At 34.7% G+C, this 27,517-nt stretch overlaps 1 protein-coding gene across 1 annotated transcript in view; it reads left to right on the top strand.

Annotated features, from left to right (window-relative positions):
* Positions 1-26,137, top strand: part of LOC127871286 (alpha-mannosidase 2x-like) — a 34,703-nt gene extending 8,566 nt beyond the window's left edge. The window contains exon 2 of the mRNA XM_052414054.1: positions 19,279-26,137. Within this exon, the coding sequence (XP_052270014.1) occupies positions 19,327-22,548 (3,222 nt within the window). The 5' untranslated portion in view covers positions 19,279-19,326 and the 3' untranslated portion in view covers positions 22,549-26,137. The remainder of the gene's footprint in view (positions 1-19,278) is intronic.
* Positions 26,138-27,517: the final 1,380 nt, after the last annotated feature.

Raw genomic sequence — 27,517 nt, 5'->3', positions numbered from 1 at the left:
AATGTCATAAACAGTTTTAATAAAAAGACTTATTTGTAGAATTTGCTCATTTTAAATTAAATGATAGCAATATTAATACATTTCATCTCAATATTTAATTTGTTCAATCCCTTGAGCCACAATGCAAATAGTAGTATTTTACTTATTAAGTTATTGTGAAGTTTTCCATTGTAAATTTCATCAATATAGTAAATAATTGATGAATAATAAATATTTGATCAAATTCAATCATAAATACGAAGAAGAAGCCTACAAAAACTGTAATAAAAAATATATGTAATCATTCATTTTGTTTGACAATTTCCATAATAATTATATTTAGGGTTACCATGGAAACCTTATTTGATTATAAAAATTTGTTAACTACATCTGGTCCCATTGTTGAAATTGTGTAGGGAATAATAAATTTTTATTAATGTTGATAGATGGCCTCATTTACTCTCCTTCCCTGGGGCAAATAAATATGAAGTGAAAAAATTACTTTTCAAAGCTGTCATTGTCATCTTTCTTTAAAAGAAATATTCCATAAAAGGGAAAAGTGTCCTCCCCGATAAGCCTGGCAGACTACACAGGCTAATCTGGAACGATAGTTTATGCATATTCATTAAGCCCAGTTTTCACAGAGCATTGCTGAATTAGTTTGGGCCTTCAGCATTTTCTAAGCACAGACCAAAGGTTGTGAATAGAACATCAGTATGGCACCTCAAGAATTTTCATGACAAGACATTTCTTAAAGGTGACAAACTGTCCATGATATTATCTGACATTTTCTGATAAATTATTCATAATAAACACACACTGAGTCTGCAGGCTTGGTGCAAATAGAAATGCTGGTTCTGAGAAGCATTCAGAAAGAAGATTTTGCACTGTCTATTAATATTTTTTTTACATAATTCCTTTTGCAGAATTGTTAAGGTCTTTGTGTCAATGGCCCATCAGCATCAGGATAAATTAAAGGGATCTTTTCACGCTTTGGTAAATTGACAAAATTGAAAAAAGTTGTTTCAGATTCGTAAGTTTTCGTTTTAGTTATGATATTTGTGAGGAAACAGTAATACTGAACATTAACCATGCTCTAATATAGCCATTATATGCATCTTTTGACGATTTTAAAACCTAAAAATTATAAAGCGTTGCAACGCGAAACGATTGAATAATTTGGAGAGTTCTGTTTTTGTCGTTAAATTTTGTGAAACTACGAAGATTGCTTATATAAGGTATAAAATACGTCAAGAATATGTACTCGGCGGAATAGCTCAGTAGGCTAAAGCGTTTTTACTTCAGGACTCTGGCAGGACTCCAGGGGTCACTGGTTCGAAACCTGCTCCGGGCAATGTTCTTTTCCTTTTTTTAATTTTTTTCTTGATTTTTTACTGGAGCTTTTACGATCCAATGTTTACATTTATCAATGTAAAGCATTTAATGAATAAGTTAAAAAAATGCCAAAATCTGTGAAAAGGCCCCTTTAAAAGAAAATAGCAAATGTATATAGATGAACATCAAAGCTTCTATTACATTTTTTATGATGCATGACGGTAATTATTGCGTTGCCATACACGATAGTAATAGGATAAAATTCTCATTCCTAGAAAAGTAATTTTACTTAACATAAATCAGACTTCAAAACCTCAACTTCTGTATGGCAATCTAATACTCTGATTAGGGCAATTAAGCTGTGACCTTGTTAAGTTTCACACAATGAAAGAATTGTTAATTAAATTACAATCCTGCCATAAGTCAGCTTTTCATTTTTATCCTGATTGAAATGTCATAGCAACGAGGAAATACTTTTGAAGCGAGAAGCCCTGACATATATGAGCGAATAAATCACTAAAATATTGCAATAAAGTGCATATGTGAATGGGAAAAATATTCTCAGAAAAATGTTATTATGACATGGCAAGGGATGCCAGGATTGCTAAGTGGCTCAGGGAACCTCCTTCCAGAAGGGACAGACTGGTATGTCTGTATGCCAGACATGCGGACGTGTGTCATGCACGTGTATGATAGATGTAATAGTTTCCGCATCATTGCAAATGCTTGCTGTCTTTTTTTCGCATTAATCAACAATGGTATCTCAGTGGCAAGCCATATGTGTGTACTCATGGACTTTACCTGCCCAGGTATTTCATGGCATTTGGTGCCTGCGAGGGTTTCAGGTTTCGGAGGAATTTTGCAGTTTCTGAAGAATATCATGGCTAAAAAGCATGATTTTTTAGCGCTGGTTCCTTTTGCACTGTTCATAATTCTGAGCTGTATATTGATACTTTTGGGTGTGGTCTTAAAAATTCATTTGATAATATGCAGGCTATTTGAAAAACCCAAAATTTGCCACTCATCCTTTAATTGAGTACACATATGTATTTCTGTGGTAAATATTCTTTAAGAAAACATATTTTGAAAAAAAAAAAGATGAGCATTTAGTGATGTTGGAAAGACTTGTAATTACATTTTCTATTTAAAAAGAAAACTGCAATGTTTGTGTTACTTTGTGTACTTAAACTAGGCAAAAGTTGTAATGCACTATGTGATTTTCTAAAATATTCTGTTACTTGTTTAACTAAGTTACTTCAGAATGGTAAACAAAAGTTTGGTAGTTTTTCTTATGTATTTAAAGAGAAACATTCATGTATAAATATATTAATTATAGCTTGCATTTTAAGCTTCATATACTTATAAAATAAAGAAAATGCTGAAGTTCATATTTGATGCATTATTATTACATAAAGAAATACAATATTTTAATTACATACATCTAACTATACATACATTTTTTACTGTACACATAATCTACGTATAGTACTTTACTTCTGTAAAAGAACCTTATTTAATATGTGCTAATTTTGGCTCTATGAACACTCATGCACTAACTTCCTCAAAGTCATCGAAATTTGTATGTATACAATATAAAACAGATTTCTGTGAGGTGGGAGTAAAATACTTGTAAGCCAAGAATCCTGTCTATACAAGCTCTAGGACATTCTGTTACCGCATAAGATATTAAAGTTACTTATTTCTTGGTTATCAAATTGTCTTTTTCATATTTCGAAATTAATTTATTTAATGTATACAGTTATGTATTGAAAACAGTCAGATTTGAATGAATCAGTTTATACCTCCAGAAAGCATTCCAGAAACTGTGTTTTTTTTTATAGGGCATGATCATTGACAAAATTACTATTTTTAGCCCATTAAAAAAAAATCAGAATTATTTCAAAGGTTTTTTTTTAATTTCATGAGTATCTGTATCTGTAGAAAACACTCTAACCTAAAGTGTTTTGCAAACATATTTATTCCACACTATGTTTAGCCAAATGAAATGTCTCACAAATTTGAATATAATGCTGTTGTTATTCTTAGAGAGGCTTAAATTTGAAATTAAATTAATTCCCAGGAAGTTGGATCAGTAATCAGTGTGTATTCAGATACTCATTAATATTCCAAAATTGGCAAGACCTTAAATAAAACTCTCAACAAAATAGCATAAATCTTCATTTAGTGCAGAAGTTTACTCATTTTAATTAAATTACATAATTTACATAGGAAGAGTGTGGCATATCATAGCTTAGAGATTGTTTATTGACTGGATGCTGGATTCCTGGAGATAAGAAAGCGGCCATTAGATCCCAAACTGATTACCAGTCTAGTTATATTCAACATGTTACAGCTGGAAACGAGGGATAAACATTGAGCAAAAAAATAAAACATTAAGCCTTATCATGCAATTTCATAGCGGTTTGAAGAATATTCTAACTGTATGGCTCTTACAATTTCAAGAAGTTTTATCAGAGTTATGTAGATTCTTGGTCGATAGCAATTATACTGAATTAATCAAATGTAAACTGACTGTAAAGCCATTAAACATGACAACAGATACTCTGTAAACATGACAGGAAAAAAGTGAAGATTTTTTTTCCTAAAATTATGGCACCGGGCGGGTGAGTACTGATATGCAGGATTGGTTGTGGCAATGGACGGGTTACATTAATTGAGCTGTGCTCTGAGGGGACGGGGCTAAATGCATGTGCATAAAGTATTGTCCCAGATTAGCCTGTACAGTTTGCACAGGCTAATCAGAGGCGACTCTTTCCGCTTTTGTGGTATTTTTTGTTAAATGAAAATCTCATCTTAGCACAAATCCAGTCGAGGCAGAAAGTGGTGTCCCTATTAAGCCTGTGTGAAATGCACAGGCTAATCAAGGACAACACTTGACACACATGCATTTAGCCCTGTTTTATCAGAGCACTGCTCATTGCTTTTGCTACATTTTCACCTTATAGAAAATCAAATCTTACATACATCATTAATTTTATTATCTGAAGTTTAAACAAATACGCTACATGGACCAATCATTTTATGACATTCAGGGTATGTCACAAGACATGGCATTTATATGCCATTTTTGAAGGTATAAATTATCATTAGTTTTGCCTATCTTTGACTCACCTAGTTTTATTGCACTTTTTACATGGCATCAAGAATTCTCTATATGACTGATTCTACATTATTCTTGCATATGCAAGGCTATAATATTCTTGAAAAGGTTTCACCACACCATTTTCCCCTGATGGTTACCCAGATATTTATGAACTGATGTTTATGTTTCCAGTCACACTATGAACTGATGTTTATGTTTCCAGTCACACTCTAAAGACATATGCATGGCAGGCTGCAGATGTGAGCGATTCTGTTGTAAGGTGATAAAATATCTCATATTTCTGAATTTTAAAGGGACCTTTTCAAGATTTTGGCATGTATGGAAGTTTGTCATTAAATGCTTTAAATTGATAAACGTAACAATTTAGAACTAAATAGCTCCAGTAAAAAATCAAGAATAAAATTAAAGAAATATCAAAAGTAATCCATTACCTGGCTCGAACCACTGACCCATGGAGTTAAAGGCTAGCACTATAAACCACTCGGCCATTTGTTCTCATACAGGGAGTGGTGTATTTTATACTTTATATACCGGTAAGCAATCCACACAGTGTCTCAAAATATAACTATAACAACAGAACTCTCCAAATTAATCAATTGTGTCAATGTGTAACGCATGATTTTCATAATTTTCACGTTTTTAAATCGTCAAAAGATCCATATAATGGATATTTTAGAGCATGGTTAATGTTCAATATTTAACTTTTCCTGCAAATATAATCTACAACAAAAATTTGCGAATCTTAACTATTTTTTCAATTTTGGCAATTTACCTAAATGTGAAAAGGTCCGTTTAAGGATTTGCTATTAGGTGCAAGCAAACATTCCACATGCTTTTTTTCATTTAATTAGACTGATGAGATTTGGTCTATCTAACATTTAATTCACCATATTTTAATAATATGTGTTACTTCCTGCCATATATACAGTGGTCATCATTTTGTTCTTTTTTAAGAAAGTGACCAGAAAACTTGCCAAGCAAATGTAACTATACATGTATCTAAGGTAAGATTAAACAAGAGAGAGGAAATTGTCTACCAATAAATGTCATGTGAGCCACACTCTTGGAACTTGGAATGTGCGCGCAGGCTAAATGTATGTGCGTGCAGGCTAAACAGGGACAACACTTTCCACCTGGACTTGATTTTTGTTTTTTAAAAAAAGAGTGAATCCTTTAAACGAAAAATTCCACAAAAAGGAAAGTGTCGGCCATGATTATAGTTGACCGCAACTTAGAAGTAGGAACATTACATTTAAAATTCCCTTTCATCTGCAAGTAACCTTTCAGCCCTGAAAGAACATGTACCTGGTGTTAATTGCCCTAATTCTCACTTTCATCAAATGCAATTACTCCACAATTAGAACAACATAAGCAAACAGTTATCACTCAGCCAGATCATGTTAACATTAACATGATAATCTGATATCTCAGCAGGCTTCCTGTGAACTGTTTGCTCTGACAGAAGGAAATATACCAATCATTTGATCAGGGCTACTTTCTAGTCTCCACAGATCCTTCACCCTACCATGTTTGTATACATTCTGTAGGGTTGGGTGTATTATTTCCCCAAAACAAGTTACCCTACATTTGAAGTAGGATTATATCAAATTCTTATCTTGTTATCTCACTATTGCTAAAATCAGTTGAGAAATGGTTTACATCAGACTGAACCCTAGACAAATAAACTAATAGATGAAATGTGTATACATAAGTGTAGAAAAAATTCCTGGAGCTTAATCAGACCAACCCAGCGTTTCTTGAACTAATGACCCACTTAATATAAAGGCATTAAAATGTCATAACAAATTAATAAACTCAAAAAACAAGTATGTGGCAAGATATTAAGCTAAAGCAGTTCCTAGAGATATTATAACAAGACAAAATGTTCTCTCCTTTGTCCTTCATTGTTACTATTTTAAACATATGTACTTGATTTAGGAGCTTCTTCCAAAAGTTTCAAAGCTGCCTTTCCCCAAGAGTGCTTTCAAACATTTCTGGCCAGTATTTACTGTTTATGGTTTATTATTTATCACTGGAACAGATAAAAGTAGCATGACAGTGAGACAGAAGCATCCCTATCTGGAACAATGGTTAGTTTGACAGACCTTCAAACTGTGGACATCAATAGGCCACACTGTCCCTGGGTTTGCACATTATTGTCATAGATGTGGAAGAACTCATTATTAACCCATTTATGCCTAGCATCTAGAAAAAAGGCCTTGGCAAACAGTGTAGACCCAGATGAGACACTGCATGATGCGTCTCATCAGAGTCTGCGCTGTTTGCTTAAGGGAATTTCTGTAAGAAATATTTTCAATATAGAAATAAATATACTAGACACCCCTAATTTTGGAAATAAATTGATCCCATTTAGAAGGATGGGAGAGTCCACTAGGCATAAATGGGTAAACCTAGTTGCCAACAGAGTGGTGCATGAAAGGTACAATAGCACTAAGAGGGAATAATCAGCGTCTGGCAAACCCATGAGTTGCTTCTCTAGTTATGAAACCGTGTTTAAAGAATACTAGTAAGTGAAGTAATGCTGTGTAAATGTTTGCCCAACGTTTTTGACTTGGCATCCCAGAATTTCCTTCGTCTTCATTGTCCAAAGAGGGTTTAATGGCAAGTGTAGTATTGGGGAACAGGAAATACAATTTACTAGTGCTATTGCCTTGGAAATATGTTTCTGCTTCAAGGCAAGCCTTCATAAATGCATACAAAAGTAGTAATAATAGCAACGTCTTAAAAATCGATTTACCACACAGAATTTTTTCTCTAGACAGTGTCGCTTGTGCAACAAAATTAAATTAGTCTTGTTTGCTCTGACGTACAAATATTAACTACCTTGCCCATGTTGATTTCTCGTAGGTCTTTCAGTGTTCATGGCTCTGGGCAAGCAAAAGAGCCTAGTTTTTTTACTAGCTCAAACAAAACAATCTGTGTAATGAAAAGCAATGCCTCATTGACCCATTTCCCCTTCTGATTTTATGTTTTGACTGTTTATAAAAAAATGTAGGCTGTGACCTACATGGGCCAATAGCAATGGCTGCCACGCTGTATGTACGTCCCTCAAAAAGCTTTCCGCACTTCTGATTTCAGCTTTCAGAATGAGCAGTGCTCTGACAATATGGATCTTTAGGCTAGTATTCCACATCCATATCCGCAAAATCATAATACAGACGCTATATTCCATTTATCCGCATACGTTGAAAGTATCTTTCTTTTTTGGAAAAAAAAAATATATGGATGAAACTGAAAATTATAATTGAGATAATTATTACGAAGGACAAGCGTGAATGTAAGTAGATATAAGGTACAAATCATCATTCTGTCTGTTGAAGAATACAAATGGTAAATACCTGAAAGATTTTTTTCTAGTGTCTTGGCTATGCTTTTTCAAACATTTGAAGTGAAATAAGAGTCCAGATATGCGGAACTGCGTTGGTTGTATAATTCCGGGTAATTTTTCACGAATTCGATTAGTTTTTCAGTTGATTTTTGAGATGACAGCTTCCCTCATCGTGCTAAATGCCGTCTGTATCTTGTCCGCATCTGCGTTAGAATGCTCACTTGAGCGTTCTTTTGTGGACGCCTATTGCGCATGCGGATGCGTATGAATGGAAGTGCATTTCTACTAGTTCTATTTTTTGCGGATGCGGATATGGGAATTCAGATACGGACAGATGGAATACTAGCTTTATGCATTCAAATAAAGTGTCTCCCAAATAAGGGATGAACACTTTCTGCCTAGACTGGATTTTCTTCAAGAAGAGACTTCATTTAAATGGACAATTCCATCAAAGCGGAAAGTTAAATCATCTCTAAAAAGCCTGTGCAGACTGCACAGGCTAATGTGGGATGATACTTGACAAAAATGCATAACATAAAGCCCTGTTTTCCCACAGCGTGCCTCACATGTATGAGTTCCAGTGATGTTCCTTGAGGCAACGCCCTTCTTCATAGACATGAACCTTACATTTACTATTCCACTTATCTTTAATACCCTTTCTTTTACTATCAAACTATTTGTGAAGGTATTTGCCTGCTAAAACTCAAGGTTGATTGCTTAATTGTTGGTAATAAAGTTTCATGTGAAATTCATGTGAAATTACTAAATATTTCAGGCAGCCGTCAATAACCTTTTATTTTCTGACATTCAAGCACAATGAATGTGCATCCTCCATTGAATGATAGGAAGTCTCTGCAGGTATAGATGCTATCAAGTGAATATGATATTCTATTAAATAGACATATTTATATGACAATAAGTATTAACTTGTAACAAGCTTATCACGTTTTCATCGCATTTTCACTAGAGGGAGATTCCTTGATGAGGCATGGTAAATGGCTTAGCAAATGTTACCAGCTCTCTGGCACTACATTTGGGCCTTTTCATTTCCATATATTACCCACAATTATCAGGTCCCCTGAGAAGTGTGCCTGATAATGGCACAGCCTACTGATAAACTGGTCCCAGTCTGGACATTAGTGTGTAAAATGATTGAACCAGTCTGCACTTTAATGAAATTAAAAGTATTAACCTTCTGGTAGAAACTATACATCAAAAAAGTATGCTGAGATATTTGTACAGATCTCAAAGGTATTTAGGCATACTTTTTGATCTGATATTATATATATTATTTAAAGAATATTTTAGCAGCTTGATTAAAATTTCATTGTGCTAGTTTATCTGATATATAATAAAGGGCAATATCATATAACTATAAATTAGACCCAAATAATGAGGATGATGTATTAAAAATAAAATATTGAAAAGTTAAGACAAACAGCAAAATTACTGGTTTGAATTAATAGAATATGACAAAGATTTAAAAACATATTTATTTGTTAACATATTTTCTATATTTTTATTTGTGATTGGCGTCACACTGAAGTGAAGCGACTAGTATGTAATACGTTTTTTTTCGCTTATGGGAGGAGAAGTTATTTTACGGATCAATGTGTATATTTTTGTTGTAAGAATATCTTGCAAAAACAAAACTTCTTTGTTCCACTATCCTAGCAACCACCTAGTTACTAATAAAGGCGCTATAGAGCGTGACACGTATTATTAAAAATGGTTTGGCCCCTGACTATATGGGAGAACATTTTATTCCGCAGGCCTCTATTCATTCATACAGGACCAGGTCAACTCAAAAAGGTTCATTTGCTGTCCCCAAAGTCAAAGGTTACGGGTCAAAGTCCTTTTGTTACACGGGATGCTCATTATGGAACAATTTACCCTCCAGTATAACACAGATTAATAAATTGTTTGTTTTTAAGTCGTCTTTAAAAACTCATTTATTAGAAAATCTGTAACTTTTTATGTGTATTGTTTGTTTTTTTGGATTAAAGAATCATTTCTAGTCATCAATTTTTATCAACTTTGATCCTATCTTCCATAAATGTTATGCATTTTCCATTTTTATAAGTGCCACTCTATGTCCTGTCACCAGGACAAAGGACCACAATGGAAATATGGGTTTACTCATGTTTATGTTATCCTTGGTGTTAGTGTGTATGTCATGGTATATTTATCTTCATGTATGTGATATTTTTATATTTTGTTCATGTTGTTAATGCCCATGTATGCATTCCTTGCCGAAATAAATCTATCTATCTATCTATCTATCTATCTATCTATCTATCTATCTATCTATCTATCTATCTATCTATCTATCTATCTATCTATCTATCTATCTATCTATCTATCTATCTACCTATCTACCTATCTATCTATCTATCTATCTATCTATCTATCTATCTATCTATCTATCTATCTATCTATCTATCTATCTATCTATCTATCTATCTATTAATTGTCATAATGAGTCTTGTTTGATAAAGGAAGCAGCCGCTTATCAATGAGGAACACCATCACAGCACCCCAGTCTCATTACTATCAAGTCCTCCTACAGGTTTTTTTTTTAAGAACCACATATAGAAGGCCGCAGGCCTGACCCGTATCTTGCCAGTGGTATGGACCCTTTGGTATGGACCTTTAACCCCACTCACTATCCAGCGTTTAAACTTCCGGGTTTACATTTAAACCGACTATTAATAGCTTATTAATATCTTAGTTAGAAGGGGATTTTTTAAGCGGTTCCCTAGTGTAGTGGTTACATGCTCGCTTCACATGTGAGGGGCCCAAGTATCGAGCCATAGTAGAATCAAATTATTTTATTTGTGTTCTATGTTAACTTTTTGTTTTGATGTAGACATTTTAGTTTAAATAAATATGCTGTTTTATTGTAACCATTTTTTGTTTTTATTTTTCCCATGAAATATATGTGTGAGAGGGTGGGGGAGTTCGTAAACACGTTAAAACTTTTACAGTTTTTCATATCAATGAGTACTCAACCCCTATCGTAAATGAGCAACGTAAGAATAAGTTCAGAATCATCTCCCCTTGAAGTTGAGAAAAATATGAAAATACGCTTTCAAGATGAAGCAGATTTTTTAAAACCTACACAGTTTTTCCATTAATGAAAACTGCACACGGATGCCAGTAAAAAAAAAGGAAACCAATGTAAATAAAATGAACTATAAAATATTTGGGGGTTACAACACAAAATCATAGATAATGGTTATTTGGGGGTTGTAACACAACATCATAGATAATGGTTATTTGGGGGTTATAACACAAAATCATAGATAATGGTTATATTTTGTTTAAAATAATCGGCCAATATATTAATATTTACAGTAGAACAAAAATCGTTCCATGTAACTTCATTGACTGCCTTTTACACTGAAATTCCCGACGCCCTTTGATGCTTTGCATCAATCGTTATCTTGTTCATTTCTTTTGAGCAGAAGCAATTTTTCACAGCAACACATTAGGTACCTATGACTTTTAACAGTTCACAACCTGTAAGAAACCATATTAGAATGTTTGGATTAAAAGACGGAACAATTTGAAATACAGACATGTCAAAACAGTCAATAAACTGTGTACTTTTTTATTGAAAATTTTGAAATGGTGCTTGAGTAAGTTTGACCACAGGAACTGGAAAAAATAGGTCTGAGCGCAACATTTGCAGTGTCAATTATATGCTAATTTCTAATCACCTGAGAACACCCAAAATGTTTTACTATGTTAAATGATGAAAGAGCTCTGACTGTATTAATCAGATAACAGTCTCAATAAAAAAATGTGTTTATGTTTTCTTGTCATTAAGGCCATCAACAAAGTTGTCTGTTTCCACAGTCAATCTTTTTTATGCTCCCCATATATATATATATATATATATATATATATATATATATATATATATATATATATATATATATATATATATGTATGGGGAGCATATAGTTGCCAGTTTGTACTCCATACTTCCATACTTCCTTCCGTCACACGTTACAGCTTCTCATAGCGCGCTTTATATTTTACCGATCTCTTACATATTTGGCATGTAGGTACCTTGCATGGACCTCTACCTTTTGATGAGGTTTAAGGTCACTGGGGTCAAGGTCAAGGTCACCAAGGCTTATAATAGATTTTTCCGTCACATTTTTGTTACAGTTTCTCATAGCGCCTTCAATATTTTACCGATCTCTTACATATTTGGCATGTAGGTAACTTGCATGGACCTCGACCTTTTGGTGAGGTTTGACATCACTGGGGTCAAGGTCACCAAGGCTAATAATAGATTTTCCGTCACACTTTTTTTTACAGTTTCTCATAGCGCTTTCAATATTTTACCGATCTCGTCCATGTTTGGCATGTAGGTAACTTGCATGGACCTCTACCCTATAATGAGGTTTGAGGTCACTGGGGTCAAGGTCACCAAGGCTATTAATAGATTTTCTCAAGGTAACACTTTGGTTACAGTTTCTCATAGCGCCTTCAATATTTTACCGATCTCTTATATATTTGGCATGTAGGCACCTTGCATGGACCTCTACCTTTTGATGAGGTTTAAGGGAACTGGGGTCAAGGTCACTGAGACTAATAATAGATTTTCTCAAGGTCACACTTTTTTCTTACACACAATTAACCCATATACAGTCCAACCTGTCAATAAAGACCACTCAAGGGATTTGGTCGTTGTGGTCTTTGTTCACAGGTGGTCTTTATTCGCAGGGTCGATCGAAACTTTGCAAAATATGCTAGTAGTTTTTTAACAGGTACCTTATCTATGTATGTGCTCTATTGTTTAAATGTTTGAATACTTATGCATGTATAATGAAATAAAGGATTGAAAACACAGTTTTGTTTTACATTATTTATATTTATTACATGTTGTATTTCTATTCCCTGATGATTTTATTATTTATTTAATTTATCATATACTGTATAAATAACTATTGACATACATGTATACGTACATTGCCTGTTATTATACAAAGAACAAAGTACAAAATACACATAATATAGCAAACATTTATACATGAGATACATGAATCACTACTACACAACCAGTAAAGTTGACAATAATGGACAATAAAAGACATCTGATATTTATATAAGACTGAAAACATCCAAGAATAAGATTCCAGAAAGATACTCAACGTACTTTCACAGTTTAAGTTCTCCTAGAACTTAATGACCTTAACGCGTTATTCCAACGTCAAGAACTTACGCTTGGAAGCCATGATGGTAAACTTGAACTGACAATTTACTTTTCTTTAATCTATGAACGTCTTATTACAGAGAAATTTAAGAAGAGAATGACTATCAAAATGTTTATCTTTAATAGGCATCGTAAATGATATAAAACCGTTAATTTCCTTAATGAGTTTATGAAAGCCCCAAATTTGTCTTTGACATTTTTTCGGCAATTAGTACATTAATCGCGAGTCACTTAAATACCAAGGCAAATGTTTACACTTTTGACAAACTGTCAAATGCATAAAAGAAGCAGGCGACTACCAATTAGCAATGCATGTTTAATAAACAAACAACTGCTATCGAGTGCAATTAACTGTCACTTGCCAATATCTCCATAGCGACCGACGAATCCACTGATAAGATGTGTATCACGTGACTACGCAGCGTCCTGGCGGCCATTTTGTTTTTTGAAAGTTGTGAAATCGTTGATTTTTATGATTGCAATGGTCATTGTAAGCTATCAAAATGGAGATTTGGGAATGTAAAAGGGTGGTCGTTGGTCTTTGTTCACAGGTGGGCTTTATTCGCAGGTTTAATATATAGTGAAATTGTTTGGGAGGAAATCGGTGTGGTCGTTATTGACTGTTGGTCGCTATTAACAGGCGGTCGCTCGGGCAGGTTGGACTGTATTGACAAAGCATTATTGTGGAGCATCCATCAGTTTTACTGATATCCTTGTTTCATTTACTCCTTTTACTATGCACTTACTATTTCCCACTTTTATATGGATTTTTTTAATTTACTAAATCTACTTTTTGTTTGTTAACATTCGTTTAGCGAATATGATCAAATCTAAGGCAAACATTATTGAAAACTCTGAATTACAAAAGAAATTAGGGTCAGCTTGAAGAGTTTGCATCGGTCAGGTCAGGTGAAACAAACCACTTTTTTTAACCTAAGCAATTGAGTCATGTTCTGAGAAAACTGGGCATAATGCATGTGCGTAAAGTGTCGTCCCAGATTAGCCTGTGTAGTCCACACACTAATTAGGGACGACACTTTCCACCTAAATAGGATTTTTGCTAAGAAGAGACTTCATTTAAACAAAAAAATTCATAAAAGCGGAAAGTGTCGTCCCTGATTAGCCTGTGCGAACTGCACAGGCTTATCAGGGACGACACTTTACTCACATGCATTATGCCAATTTGTTGTTTTAGTTCCTCATATTGAGGCAGATAATGCTGTGCCATATAATAGACATTTAGATAATTTGTCATCATTATTATGATTATTGATGTTGTATCAAAGTAGTTGGTCAATATTGTTAATGTCATCAAAGAAGAGTTCATGGTGAGTGATTATTTTTAATGTTCTGGCTGACAGTTAGATGGATAAATTGTGCCATGCGTGAGGTAGAATAGTGTGGGGACAAACATTTACATGTTAAAGCACTTGAATCATAAGAAGAATGTAAATATTAACACATGGCGCTGTTTGATAAAAAACACAGATTCATACCAGAGTAAAAGGTACACCAGTATATATGCAAAGTACAATCCCGCATAAAAAACTGTTATCAATCTTTTAACCATTTCCCACTCGGAAGCAAAGTGAAAATGGCTATGTGCAAACAAGCATAAAACCAGAACAGCTTGCAAGTAACTCACAGTCTGTTCAGGTTTTGGCTGTTTGCTGTTCATCAGTATATAGGTTGGAAATGAAGCCTTTAAAATTTGAATCTAGTAAGAGAGGTCTTTAATTAAATTTAAACTTGCTGAAGGACTACAAATGCATCAAAATACATATATCTTGTATACCTTACATTTGATTGATTGCCAAAAGTGTTTATAAATGTGTCGTGTTCTGAGAAAACTGGGAATAATGCATTTGCATAAAGTGTCATCCCAGATTAGCCTGTGCGGACTGCACAGGCTAATCTGGGATGACACTTTACGCACATGCATTATGCCCATTTTTCTCAGAACACGACTCAAATGTGAATAATGTCATGTCTGAGCTGTATAATGTTGAGACTGCTTGCATCAAATCTCCAGAAAGGTAAAATTGTATACCTACAAAATCTGAAAATCTAGTTCAGTTTTTGGCAGATCAGCATTTTACAATTTGAATTCTTCAGAGTGCTATTTAATTTTCCCCAGGACAGTGTATTAATCCAGGACTGATGGCATGGTGCAATCAATTATTCAACAATTCATGCCCTCCATTAGCTGATAGGCATTTGGTGTAGATCGCTGAGGTGCGGAGAAAACATCAATTATGCATGTAGATCGCCTGATAATGGCACATAATGAGTATCAGGCCCCTGTAAAGTGTCCCAGCTACAGGCTCCTGCTTGGTTGCCAGGTAACTGAGCGTCTGAAATACCTGGATGACCACGGGCCAGCTGTCAGCGGCTAATGACCCAATCTGGAAAACAATCACTCATTACTGAAGTATACCATTGTAATTAGCGGCCTGTATATTAGGCTTGTATATCAGCTATGTATTTTGGGTTATTGCTTGACCATTGGGTCAGTTTGATGGACTGTCTAGGAGGTGGATGGTTTCAATATGGCTTTCATCTTCTAGGATGCTTGAGATGTAAGCAATTACTTATTTATTCTATGTTTATTGTGTGTAAATTGTATTCATAGTGGAAATGAATATATATAAGTATTTAAGGAATAAAAAGTGTGAATACTATATTATTTTTACAAAGGATCATGTCTTTTATACAAAATGAACATAAGGCATAAGCTTTATTATAAAATGTATTTTCAGTTAATGTTGATTACATAAAATTGTTCATTATTTTAGTTAATACAAGAATTTATACTATTGAAACAACATAAAATCACAAAAACTTATGTATTACTGAGCTATATAACCAATAAACGACTTTTTATAAAATATCATATGAATGTTCATAACTTTAAGGAGGGATTGCGGAAGCAAAAATAACTGTATAGTAATTGTATCATCAACAAAAACATGCTACTCTCTCCTTTTTTTCCTTTATTATAAACTTGATTGCAAAAGATATGTATTTCCTAGATGTGGATTCTAGACATTTCCAAACATAAGTGAATTAACGTGATTATTGATACAATTATGTTCAGCTTGAAGAAGGTTAAACATTGAAATGTAATATAATTATGTGATTTCATGCTTTGTGATTCTTAATCACAAGCCTGGTGAGACTATATCTGTGGGCCAATACTCTTGGGGAATATGAAATGTCTGTATGTATGTACCAGATGTCTGCATGGATTTAAGACACCGAGTTTGCAAGTTGTGGCATAATTTTCTAAGACATCAATAATTATTGTACAGTATTTTCAATACTTTGTGTTTTTTGGGGGAGGGGGGTAATAAATGTTGCTGGTAGTTTAAGGTGTTTATAGTAAGAAATTTGGAATGAATGATTATTTAAAATAAATTTGCTTAAGATTTTAAGTAATTAAGCATTATTAAAACAAAATAAACAACAGTATAAGATTGCTCATTTGATAGGCAATTTCAATTACTGATCACTATTCATAATAATTATTTTGAATGGATCTTTTATTTCATAACATACTAAAATTAATAGACTTTAAACAAAGCTGTTGTAGTTGTTATATATGGGCCATGATCTGTGAAAAAGGGGTTTAATGCATGTGCGTAAAGTGTTGTCCCAGATTAGCCTGTGCAGTCTGCAAAGGCTTATCAGGGACAACAGGCTTATCAGGGACAATACTTTCTGCTTTTATGGTATTTTTTGTTTACAGAATGTCTCTTCTTAGCAAAAATCCAGTTTAGATGGAAAGTGTCATCCCTGATTAGTCTGTGCAGACTGCACAGGCTTAACTGGGACGACTCTTTACAAACATGCATTAAACCCCTTTTTCACAGCGCACGGCCAAATTATTATTTTAACTTAATCACTACTTAGTAGCACTGTGACTATTCTATGTTTGGGTGAGGCCACTGACTTCTATACACTTATAGCAGGAATAATACAAATGTCCAGTTAATAAGCACTTACAGGTAAGCTCATTAAAATGTCTGTCTGCAGCTAAAAAGATTTATGATTGATGGCTGGTAAAATGAAATTGCTTTGTGATTGGGCCTTTAAACAAGCAAATGAGTTTGTTTCTCAGGTAACAGGCTTCAAACCATGTAAATGTCGGTTGTTACGTTTTTTCTTTTACTTTATTTTACTTTAAGAAAACACATGAATTTTATATAGTACATGTAATAAAATAATTTGTATTATTGTATGTCCCAATTGTTGGATATCATTAATGTCAAATTTAATATTACTACACTGCAGATCTGCTGTAACGCAATCCATTATTTCACGAATTATGAATGTCCTATATCATGACCACAAACCTGCTATGGATCATGTTTTTTCACACGCTTAATTTTTTTCAACTATCTGAGGTTTGTATTTAAATCCTGTTTCGTGCTGATTTTGGTGCCGTCATTATACATCACAATCACACTTGTGTAGTGTGAAAAAAACTGGACTCACCAATCAGGACTGGCTTACATCCCGTGTGCAATCCTTGAAAATGTCTGTCCTCTCCCTCCATTCCATTACAGCCTTGCTCTGCGAAAATGGGGTTTAATGCATGTGCCTAAAGTGTCGTCCTAAATGAACTTGTGCATTCCAAACAGGCTAATCAGGGACAAAACTTTCCGCTTTAATGGAACTTTTTCGTTTAACCCTTTCAGTGTGGGTACCGAATTTTGAAGGCCTTTGCAAACAGTTTGGATCCAGATGAGATGCCACAGAACGTGGCATCTCATCAGGATCCAAATTGTTTGCTATTCTGATAGTATTCTTTGAAAAAAAAAATGAAGAAAATGCTTATTTTACAAATTCAGCAGACGACATTTAAGCAGACGACAAATTTCCCAGCATGCAAAGGATTAAAGGAGGTCTCCTCTAAGCAAAAGTCCAGCAAAGAGTTTATGCAGAAAATGTTGTCGCTAATTAGCCTGTGTGGACTGTAAGGCTTCTCTTGGGTGACTGTGACCTTACCCATATGCATTAACCCTTTGCATGCTGGGAAATTTGTCGTCTGCTAAAATGTTGTCTGCTAAATTAAAAAAAATAGCATTTTCTTCGATTTTTTTCAAAGAATACTATCAGAATAGCAAACAGTTTGGATCCAGATGAGATCACATTCTGTGGCGTCTCATCTGGATCCAAACTGTTTGCACAGGCCTTCAAAATTCGGTTCCCGCACTGAAAGAGTTAAGCCACGTTTTCTTAGGGCATGAAGCTGCCCGTCAATTCAATTCTTATTAATACATGCAGCCAAATTACATTAAGTCCATTTGGAGCTTTATACAATACAAGGCACAGATCGATCAATACTGATCGATCTGAACAAACATAGTGCTTAAGATAAGGCCTGTCTTAATCTTTTCTTTGATATAGGGAAAATGAAAATTCTAAATAATTTATGACAACATTATATTTAAATGAGGTACGCTTCTTTAAATCGAAATTTCAGCACTTAAAAAGTTTTTTGTTTAGCAACTTATACACCCATGTTTTCAACACAAATGACATGACTTAAATGCTGAGTGAGTAAGTGAGTTAGAGTTAAAATATATACAACTAAATTCTGTCTGTTGCCCCAAAAAATGTTGATTTGAAAATGTTACAATAACGCACTAATTCAGTCAAGAAAATTTGGATACCAATTTTCTGACAAAAACTCTTGACTCAGCCATTATAATATACCGGTAAGGTCTTTTGGGTTACCAGAAACAAACCATCTATTTAGTTGAGGCCTTGGTTTATTGTAATTTACCTTGATAGAAAATGTGCCTTTTTTTTACATCAACAACTTTTGAACCAGGAAACAAACAAATATACAGTATGGAGAGTCTTCTTCGTTGGAATAATTTAAACGTTATCGTTAAATTCAAAATAATTAAATGATTTCCTTACGTAGTACCATGTTTTATGAACTCTTGATCGTTATTTTGATATGTAAAGCCACTGGTAGATACGCAATTTGTAAATTATTTGCAGTGTTGTCATAGGGAAGTGCACTTTATACACCATATTATTGTGTCTAACAACAACAACAAAACAACAACTACAACTAATACTACTGCAACTACTACTACTTCTACTTCTATACTTCTACTACTTACTTCTCCTACCACTACTACTGCTACTAACAATTATAATAACATTAATAATGATGAAGATAATTTTAACGTGTTAAAATCAGGAAAAAGGAATTATTCTATAGATATTTTTTGTATTTTTCAGGGTGAAGACGTGACAACTACAAGATCTCATCAGCATCATGCCCCCATAATGTTCCCACAACGCATCACAATGTTGTCATCAGCCACCATCTTGTCTGTGCTTTATGTGCTACTCGTCTACAGTCAGGGCTCGGTGCACGCCCCAAATGGCCACCCGAGTCTACGTCTTCGTCGACACACCTTCCTGAGCGAACAAGACGCGGAAAAAAACGTGCCTAAGTTGTGCAAAGATAATGGGAATAATTTAAACAAAATGGCTGACAATGGGACTATTTTCACTATAGATCTGCCTGCTATAACAAATTACAATGTGTACAGTAATAAACAGTATAGTTTACCACACCCGAAAGTGGGAAATGTTAGCGATTCAAAACTGAATGTGATAATTGTTCCACATTCGCACGTAGATGCGGGCTGGCTAAGGACAGTGGAGGAATACTACATGTACCATGTCAAAGGTATATTGAACAACATGGTCGTGAAACTTACAAAATACAAGGAAATGAAATTTGTATGGGCAGAGACTGTATTTCTATCAATGTGGTGGAATAACCTGGATGACGATGTGAAACATAAAGTACGTCGGTTGATAGAACGTGGTCAGCTGGAAATAGCGCTTGGAGGTTGGGTGATGTCTGACGAGGCTTCAACGCACTATGTATCAGTCATTGATCAGCTGATGGAAGGACATCAGTGGGTCATTGAAAACCTGCACACCAAGCCTGTCAACAGCTGGGCCATTGACCCCTTTGGTCACTCGGCAACTATGCCGTATCTATGGAAACAGGCAGGAATGGAAAATATGGTGATCCAAAGGGTCCATCAGGCTATCAAAGCAACATTGGCGGCTCAGACGGCCCTGGAATTTCAGTGGAGGCAAATGTGGGACATGGAAGGGAAAACGGACATTCTGTGCCATGTCATGCCATATATTTACTATGGAATTCAACACACTTGTGGACCTAATAACCAGGTGTGTGCCATGTACGATTATGGACAGCCAAAGTCTATTTTTGAGCAGTCTACAGGACGACTTGTGACTGATGAAAATATTGAGAAACAGGCAAAGTATTTGTATGACCAGTATAGAATGAAAGCTGGGTTATTTGAGTATGGCACAGTGTTGGTGCCTCTTGGGGATGATTTCAGGTTTGATACATCAGAAGAGTGGGACCTTCATTATGAAAATTATATGAAAATCATGGATTACATTAATAGCAAACCTGAATGGAACATGAACGTTCAGTTTGGAACTTTAAGCACTTACTTCGATTTGGTTAGAAATAATGAAATGCAGCGAGTTTTGATGAATGAAACAGCAGAATTTCCAGTTCTGAAAGGTGACTTTTTCCCATATTCGGATCTTGATTCTGAATATTGGACTGGTTACTATTCCACAAGACCATTTCAGAAGCAATTGTCGCGTGATTTGGAAGCCAGTCTAAGGGCTGGTGACATTCTCAGCACACTCGCAATCCACCAGTGCAAACGTTACAATTTGGAGTTTGAGAGTTATTTGGAGACCATGTCGCAGTTACTGGAAGTACGACGAAGCCTTGGCTTGTTTCTGCACCACGACGCTATAACGGGAACCGCTAAGCCAGAAGTGGTCCAAGACTATGAAAATAAACTGTTGCATGCCTTCAACGTTTCTCAAAGTGTGATTGCTCAGGCAACGCAGAACCTTCTAACAATGTGTAATAATGACAGTCCAGTGATTATCAGTGCTCATAATGTGCGTCGAGATGCACATACCCCACCCACACAGTTTACAACTATTGTAACAAAATCTGGCACAAAAGTCATATTTGTAAACCCTGTTGCTCAAGAAAGAAGTGAATTTATTAGACTTAGAGTAGACAGTGCTAATCTTGATATCAGAAATTCCCAGGACTTGAACATTCCATTCCAGATTAACCCAGTCTTTAAGTCTACAACGAAAATTCAAACGTCTGAATTTGAGGTAGTGTTTCTAATAGATATGTCACCCTTTTCTATTGAGACATACACTTTGTACAAAGTTGAAGCACCTGTTTTGTGCTATTGGTCTTCAATAGAAACATACGGAATTGAAAATTTTCAGATCCCTAAAAATTTGAATTTTCAGTTAAAAAATTCTTTGACTTTTAAATCTTCCTACAAGATAGAGAATGAAAATTTTGAGGCAAGATTTGAAGAGAATGGAATGTTAACAGGTCTGTTTGATCGGGTGAGGAGTAAAAGTATTGATATTGGTGTTGAGTTCCTCTCCTACACTTCACAAGCCAGTGGTGCTTACTTGTTTTACCCATCAGGTGAGGCAAAACCGATTCATGAAAGTACTCGCCCACATGTGCGTCTCATTAAAGGCCCATTCTTGGAGCAGATTGAAGTTGTTTATAAACATTTATCTCATTCTTTGAGCCTTTTCGACACGCCCACTGCCCAAGGTCAGGGCTTGCACGTGTATAACGAACTCAATATGTTGTCTGCAGACTTAACCAATCAGGAGGTCATAATGAGGGTCACTAGTGAGGTTAAAAATGAACACGGTGAATTTTACACGGACGAAAATGGATATCAGCTCATTCAAAGAAAAACTCGTCCGAATACACGCGTGGAGACTAATTATTATCCAGTCACGACTATGGCCTTGATAGAAGACAGTGCATTGCGATTGACAGTGCATACCAGACAAAGTCATGGTGTGGCCAGTCTTAAAGGAGGCTGGTTGGAGTTCATGCTTGACCGCAATGTTGACCGGGATGATAATCGCGGTCTGGGAGAAGGGGTTACCGACAATAGACCCACTGCGAGTCATTTCATCCTCCAGATAGAACACAGACAGGGTACCTCTCAGTACCAGCAGAAGTTCACTTATCCATCTTTAACCAGTCATATAATAAACGACCACTTGCAGCAACCAGTCCAAAAACTGTTCACAACAATTAGAAATAATGCTTTCCAGTTCAGTTTCCGTCCCATGCGTCACTCACTGCCATGTGACCACTCGGTGGTTTCATTAAAGACTCTGGTCACATCGAACCTCGTCAACAATGGATCAAGCATTATCCTGCACAGAAAAGGTTATAGCTGTGATTTTCCACTGAGAGGCATTCAGTGTCCAACAGATTTAGAGACTGTCAGTTTTCACACCCTGTTTCCAGATATTCCAATGACTGATATAAGGGAAACCACTCTTACTCATCTTCATGTCAGGAGTTCACTCCCTTTGAATTCATCCATAAGACTTCAGCCCATGGAAATAAAATCTTTTGTTGTAACTTTGTGACAGTGACTTACCTGTATCATTACTTTGATGTTATTTAAGATATTTGTTATATTTATTGTATGTAAAACAGCATAATCATTTTCTTTGTGCTACAGTTAATTAGTAAACATAAGTGTTATGTCATTAAAATGTATGTGTGCATTTTATTTGTGACTCTTTTCTGCTATTTTTAAACATTCACAATTTTAAATATTTTAAAAACATTATTTTACTTAAATCAGAACCTATCTATTTAATTATTTATAATGATTTGTATGTTTCATCTGTACTGAATCAGCACTCCACACTTTAAGGCATGCTCATCATTGAAACCAGACATTTTCACTCACTGTTTCCAATTAAAAATGCGTTAGTTTGAGTGATAACCTCTACGGGAAGACATTAAGATGTCTGCAGTTCACATTATATTAAGAACTACACCCTTCAGTGGTTTCATTACCCAATCTAATTTGGTGTCATATGATAAATTACATCTGCGTCTGCCAGAGCATACACACTTGATAAAACCGATTGCATAAGATTTTTTTCATATTTTGCGCACTTGATAATAATTATTATAAATTAATCTTGAAATATTAAAACATCTTTTTCATTTAAGTGTCATGAACAAATGATTTGATTTGATTTTTTTGTATATTAAGAAAGAATGTAGGGAGTGCATAAATGACATATTAAAATATGTGTGATTATAAAGTCATTAATGATCTAGCTGCTTTTTGACAATTTCTCATTGAACGTGTGAATGCATATCTATTTTTATAAATATCCATGACGCCAATTTTAGTGTGAACAAAAGTGAAATAATTGCGTTGATTTGTTTAAAACTTTTAGTATTGAATATAACTCTGAAGAATATAAGCTTTGTTTTGTGGGTGTGACTGTACAGATATATTTGATATTGTTTTGTGGGTGTGACTGTACAGATATATTTGATATTGTTTTGTGGGTGTGACTGTACAGATATATTTGATATTTTGAGCTACAACGTTTTTCTTGCTATTTATTTAAGCTTTTGATCACTGTGTAAGTTGTTTATAAACAAATATTTTTAATTAATATTATGTTTTCCCTTTGATGTTTCATAAAATACTGAACATGCTTGTTAAAGAAAAAGGTTTACAAGTCCACATCATGTTTTTCGCATATAAACTACACCCTAATAATTTTGTTAGTAATTTTTGTTTTTAGCTATTCATAAATATTTATTTTATAGCAAACTGAATGGTGCAGAAATTGCAAACTGTTTAAAGTTACTTCCTCTGAATGTTCTCTATGTTATTAGGTTTGTAAAGAATTGTTGTCAACATGTTGCTTTCTGTGTTTATCCCTGTAAATATTTATCATTCCATATATGTTCTGTTTAGCACTGAGCAGCAATGTATTATGATATAATGTTGGTTATTAATATCAACTATAAATACATATGGGCCGTGCTCTGTGACAAGGGGGTTAAATGCATGTGCCTAAAGTGTTGTCCCAGATTAGCCTGTGCAAAATGCACAGGCTAATCAGGAACGACACTTCCACCTTAACTAGATTTTTGTTAAGAAGAAACTTCCTTTAAACGAAAAATATATCATAAAAAATATCGTCCTTGATTAGCCTGTGCGGACTGCACAGGCTAATCTGGGATGACACTTTAGGCACATGCATTAAAGCCCTATTCACAGAACATATTGGCTCGTATTCATGTTCATGTGTATATAACTTATAAAACTTTCTTTGTGCTTTTGATGTTTGTAAGTTTTTTAACAGGTAATGTTCACGGATGGTCAAATTGCTTATTTTCTGGATTGTTGTCATAGATCAATAAGTAAATTAAGATTGTATGAATAATATTTATTAGCCTTGCTCTGAGGAATGGTGCTTATGCTTGTGCATAAAGTGTTGTCCCAGATTAGCCAGTGTAGTCTGCACAGGCTTGTCAGAGACAACATTTTCAGCTTTGATGAATTTTTTGTTTCAAGGAAGTCTTTAGTGAAAATCCTGTTTAGGGGGTACGTGTTGTCCCTGAGTAGCCTGTGCTGACTGCACTGGCTAATAAGAAAGGACACTGTGTGCACTCGAATATGTTTTTCCTGTACAATTCACATAAATATCATATTTGCAATTACATATCGTCGATGTCGTTCTCGAACCTCGTAGCCCCAAAATTTTCATTTTTTTTCGTCTTTTACGAATATATGAAGTCTGGCGCGTGTTTTGTGCTATATCTCGTAGCTCTACCCCAATCAGAGCCCTTGAAAAATGCACGTGACGAAATGTTGTAGCTTGATTGTTGGCTTTTTTTCTGGCGAAAAGTCGAAGCGATGTCCACCTATAGGTACGTCATTTTGTTTGGACAAATTTGACAAGAACGTTTTTATATTTGCAGCTACGAGGTTTCCTATCAAGACGAATTGTTGTACCTCATACAAATGACAAAACTGTGGTGACAAAATATCGTAGCTACCATTTTTGAACATCAGTGTGACTTATCAGTATGACTTACGCGTCTACGGCTTATACCGTATTTTGCAGCTTCATTTGTTTGGTATTTTTACAGAATTTCAATTTCTAAAACATCGTTATAAAAAAATGAGACGTTTTTTCTCTCTCCTGAAAACTTGGCATTTTGTAGCTAGGAGGTTTGAGAACGACAGCGACTGATATACTATTATGTTAAAGGGATATTCTAGAATATTATTTACCCAGTTCTAGTAAACTAAAGTTTTTATCATTATTGTACTTCGAGTTATAAGCCTGTACATGGTTTTAATATCAGGGAAAATAATCCAATATCAATACAAGTTTCTTTGAAAAGAAAATCCAGTTTAGGCTGAAAGTGTCATCCTTGATTAATTTTGGACGACACTTTATGCACATGCATTAAACCCAGTTTTCCCACAATGGGACTTATATTTGTGCTTTATAAAGCTATTACACATAGAATGATACACTAGCCTGTGTGTTTGGATGGTCAATTGGTAGACAGACACTGCATGGTCAGTTGAGATCCACATGGTCTGGGGTTTGAGTCCCTGTGGTCAGTTGAGATCCACATGGTCTGGGGTTCGAGACCTTGCTGTTAAGGGTCTTCAATATTTGATGTTTACATAAAGGGAATCTTCCTAATTTATGAATATGTATGAACTGATCAGCTTAAGCAGATTTTAAAATACTTAAAAGGTTTAAAAACATAGATTACGAACATAATTATATTGGGTTATCTTCAATATTTACCACTTACACACCCTCTTATGAAACATGGTACTAGATGTACCCATTTTGACTATAATGTTCTTTGAAGCATATAATTACGCTCTTTCATCTATGATTACTTAATTTCACTAATTTTATTTATTTGCTTTCATGTATTTTTCAGGAACATACCAAGCATAGGCGCCTACCTTTATTTTACACTTCATAATTTAGTTATTACTTAAATTTGTCAGATATATATAGTCTTTGGCTCCATCAGGTCTGTTAACCATCTTTAGCACAAATTTCTTATACGGTATTTTTGAAACTGAATACTTAGGTAAATTAAATTTGAAGCTTACATTTCAAAGACATGTTTGTTGTTACTTAAGGGATTACCAAAGTCAAATGAATTACATCGTATCATATGGGAAATAAGTAAGCCCCCTATTTAATAATTTCTTGAAAACACATTTTAATGTTTTTGTTATATTTTTTTTTTTAATTTATTATTAATGACACGGTATGTTGAATGATATCACCCGCTTCAATACATTTGAGTTTTTATATTGTTCACTGTGTTTCTTCTTCAGATGATATGTTGTATTATTGTGTGGTATTTCATGACAAATAAATATTGAAAACTTGTCATATACATTGTATGTTCTATTTTTTACCTCGCAGAAAAAAACATGCATTTTGCCATATGAAACATTTTTTGTTAGCTTGGACCTTGGGTATATATAGATGCACTTGAGAAAGTTTCCATTGAGAAAGGAATAAAATGGTGTCCTTGAAAAATCCTAAGAACAATCATTAAAGCTTTCCCACTCAGAAGCAAAGTGAAAATGGCTATGTGCAAACAGCATAAAACCAAAACAGTCCTGCGAGAAACTCGGCAGTCTGTTCAGGTTTTATGCTGTTTGCTGGTCATTGGTATCTAAGGGTCCGAAATGAAGCCTTTAAAACTTTAATCTAGAAAGAAAGGTCTTTAATTTAATGAATCTTTCTAAGGAACTACAAATGCATCAAAATACGTATCTAAGTGGTAAAGGGTTAATGGTGATCAAACCTGAGACTTCAAGATAGCCAGATAGAGACCATATACCTATTTCTTTTACTGACATTTAACCAGTGCTCAATCTCTTGAGCTATAAAATGAAAACTTAAGAGCAAGTTTCATGATGATCGTGCAAAAAAAATTACTTCTAGATGTTGACAAAGTCTCACTAAAGCCATGTAAGGCAAACTGCATCACCCCTGGAGGCTATGTTTGTTAACTGACCAGAACCATTTTTGAATTTGGTTAAGATATCATTGAAAACAAGCAAATTCGTTGAATTGATATCCCCCGCCCATATGCTTCTTGACACAAAAGGGTTATATTTGACACTGAAAAAAGCATTTTTTCAAGATACAAAGGGCCATAACTCTGTAATTAACAGATGGTGTACAATGTCATTTGGCGTGCATCATCCTCTTATCCATATATATACTCATACCAAGTTTCAATGAAATCCGCCAAAGCACTTCCAAGATATGGCTCCGGACACAAAAGTGCCTATAGTAAAAAGCACTTTTTCAAGATACAAAGGGCCATAACTCTGTTTTTAACAGATGGTATACAATGCCATTTGGCGTGCATCATCCTCTTATGCATATATATACTCATACCAAGTTTCAATGAAATCCGCCAAAGTACTTCCAAGATATGGCTCCGGACACAAAAGATCCTATAGTAAAAAGCATTTTTTCAAGATACAAAGGGCCAGAACTCTGTTTTTAACAG

The sequence above is a fragment of the Dreissena polymorpha genome, chromosome 3 (assembly GCF_020536995.1).
Source record: "Dreissena polymorpha isolate Duluth1 chromosome 3, UMN_Dpol_1.0, whole genome shotgun sequence".
Classification (NCBI taxonomy): Eukaryota; Metazoa; Mollusca; class Bivalvia; order Myida; family Dreissenidae; genus Dreissena; species Dreissena polymorpha.
This window is presented reverse-complemented; position numbering and strand designations above follow the sequence as displayed.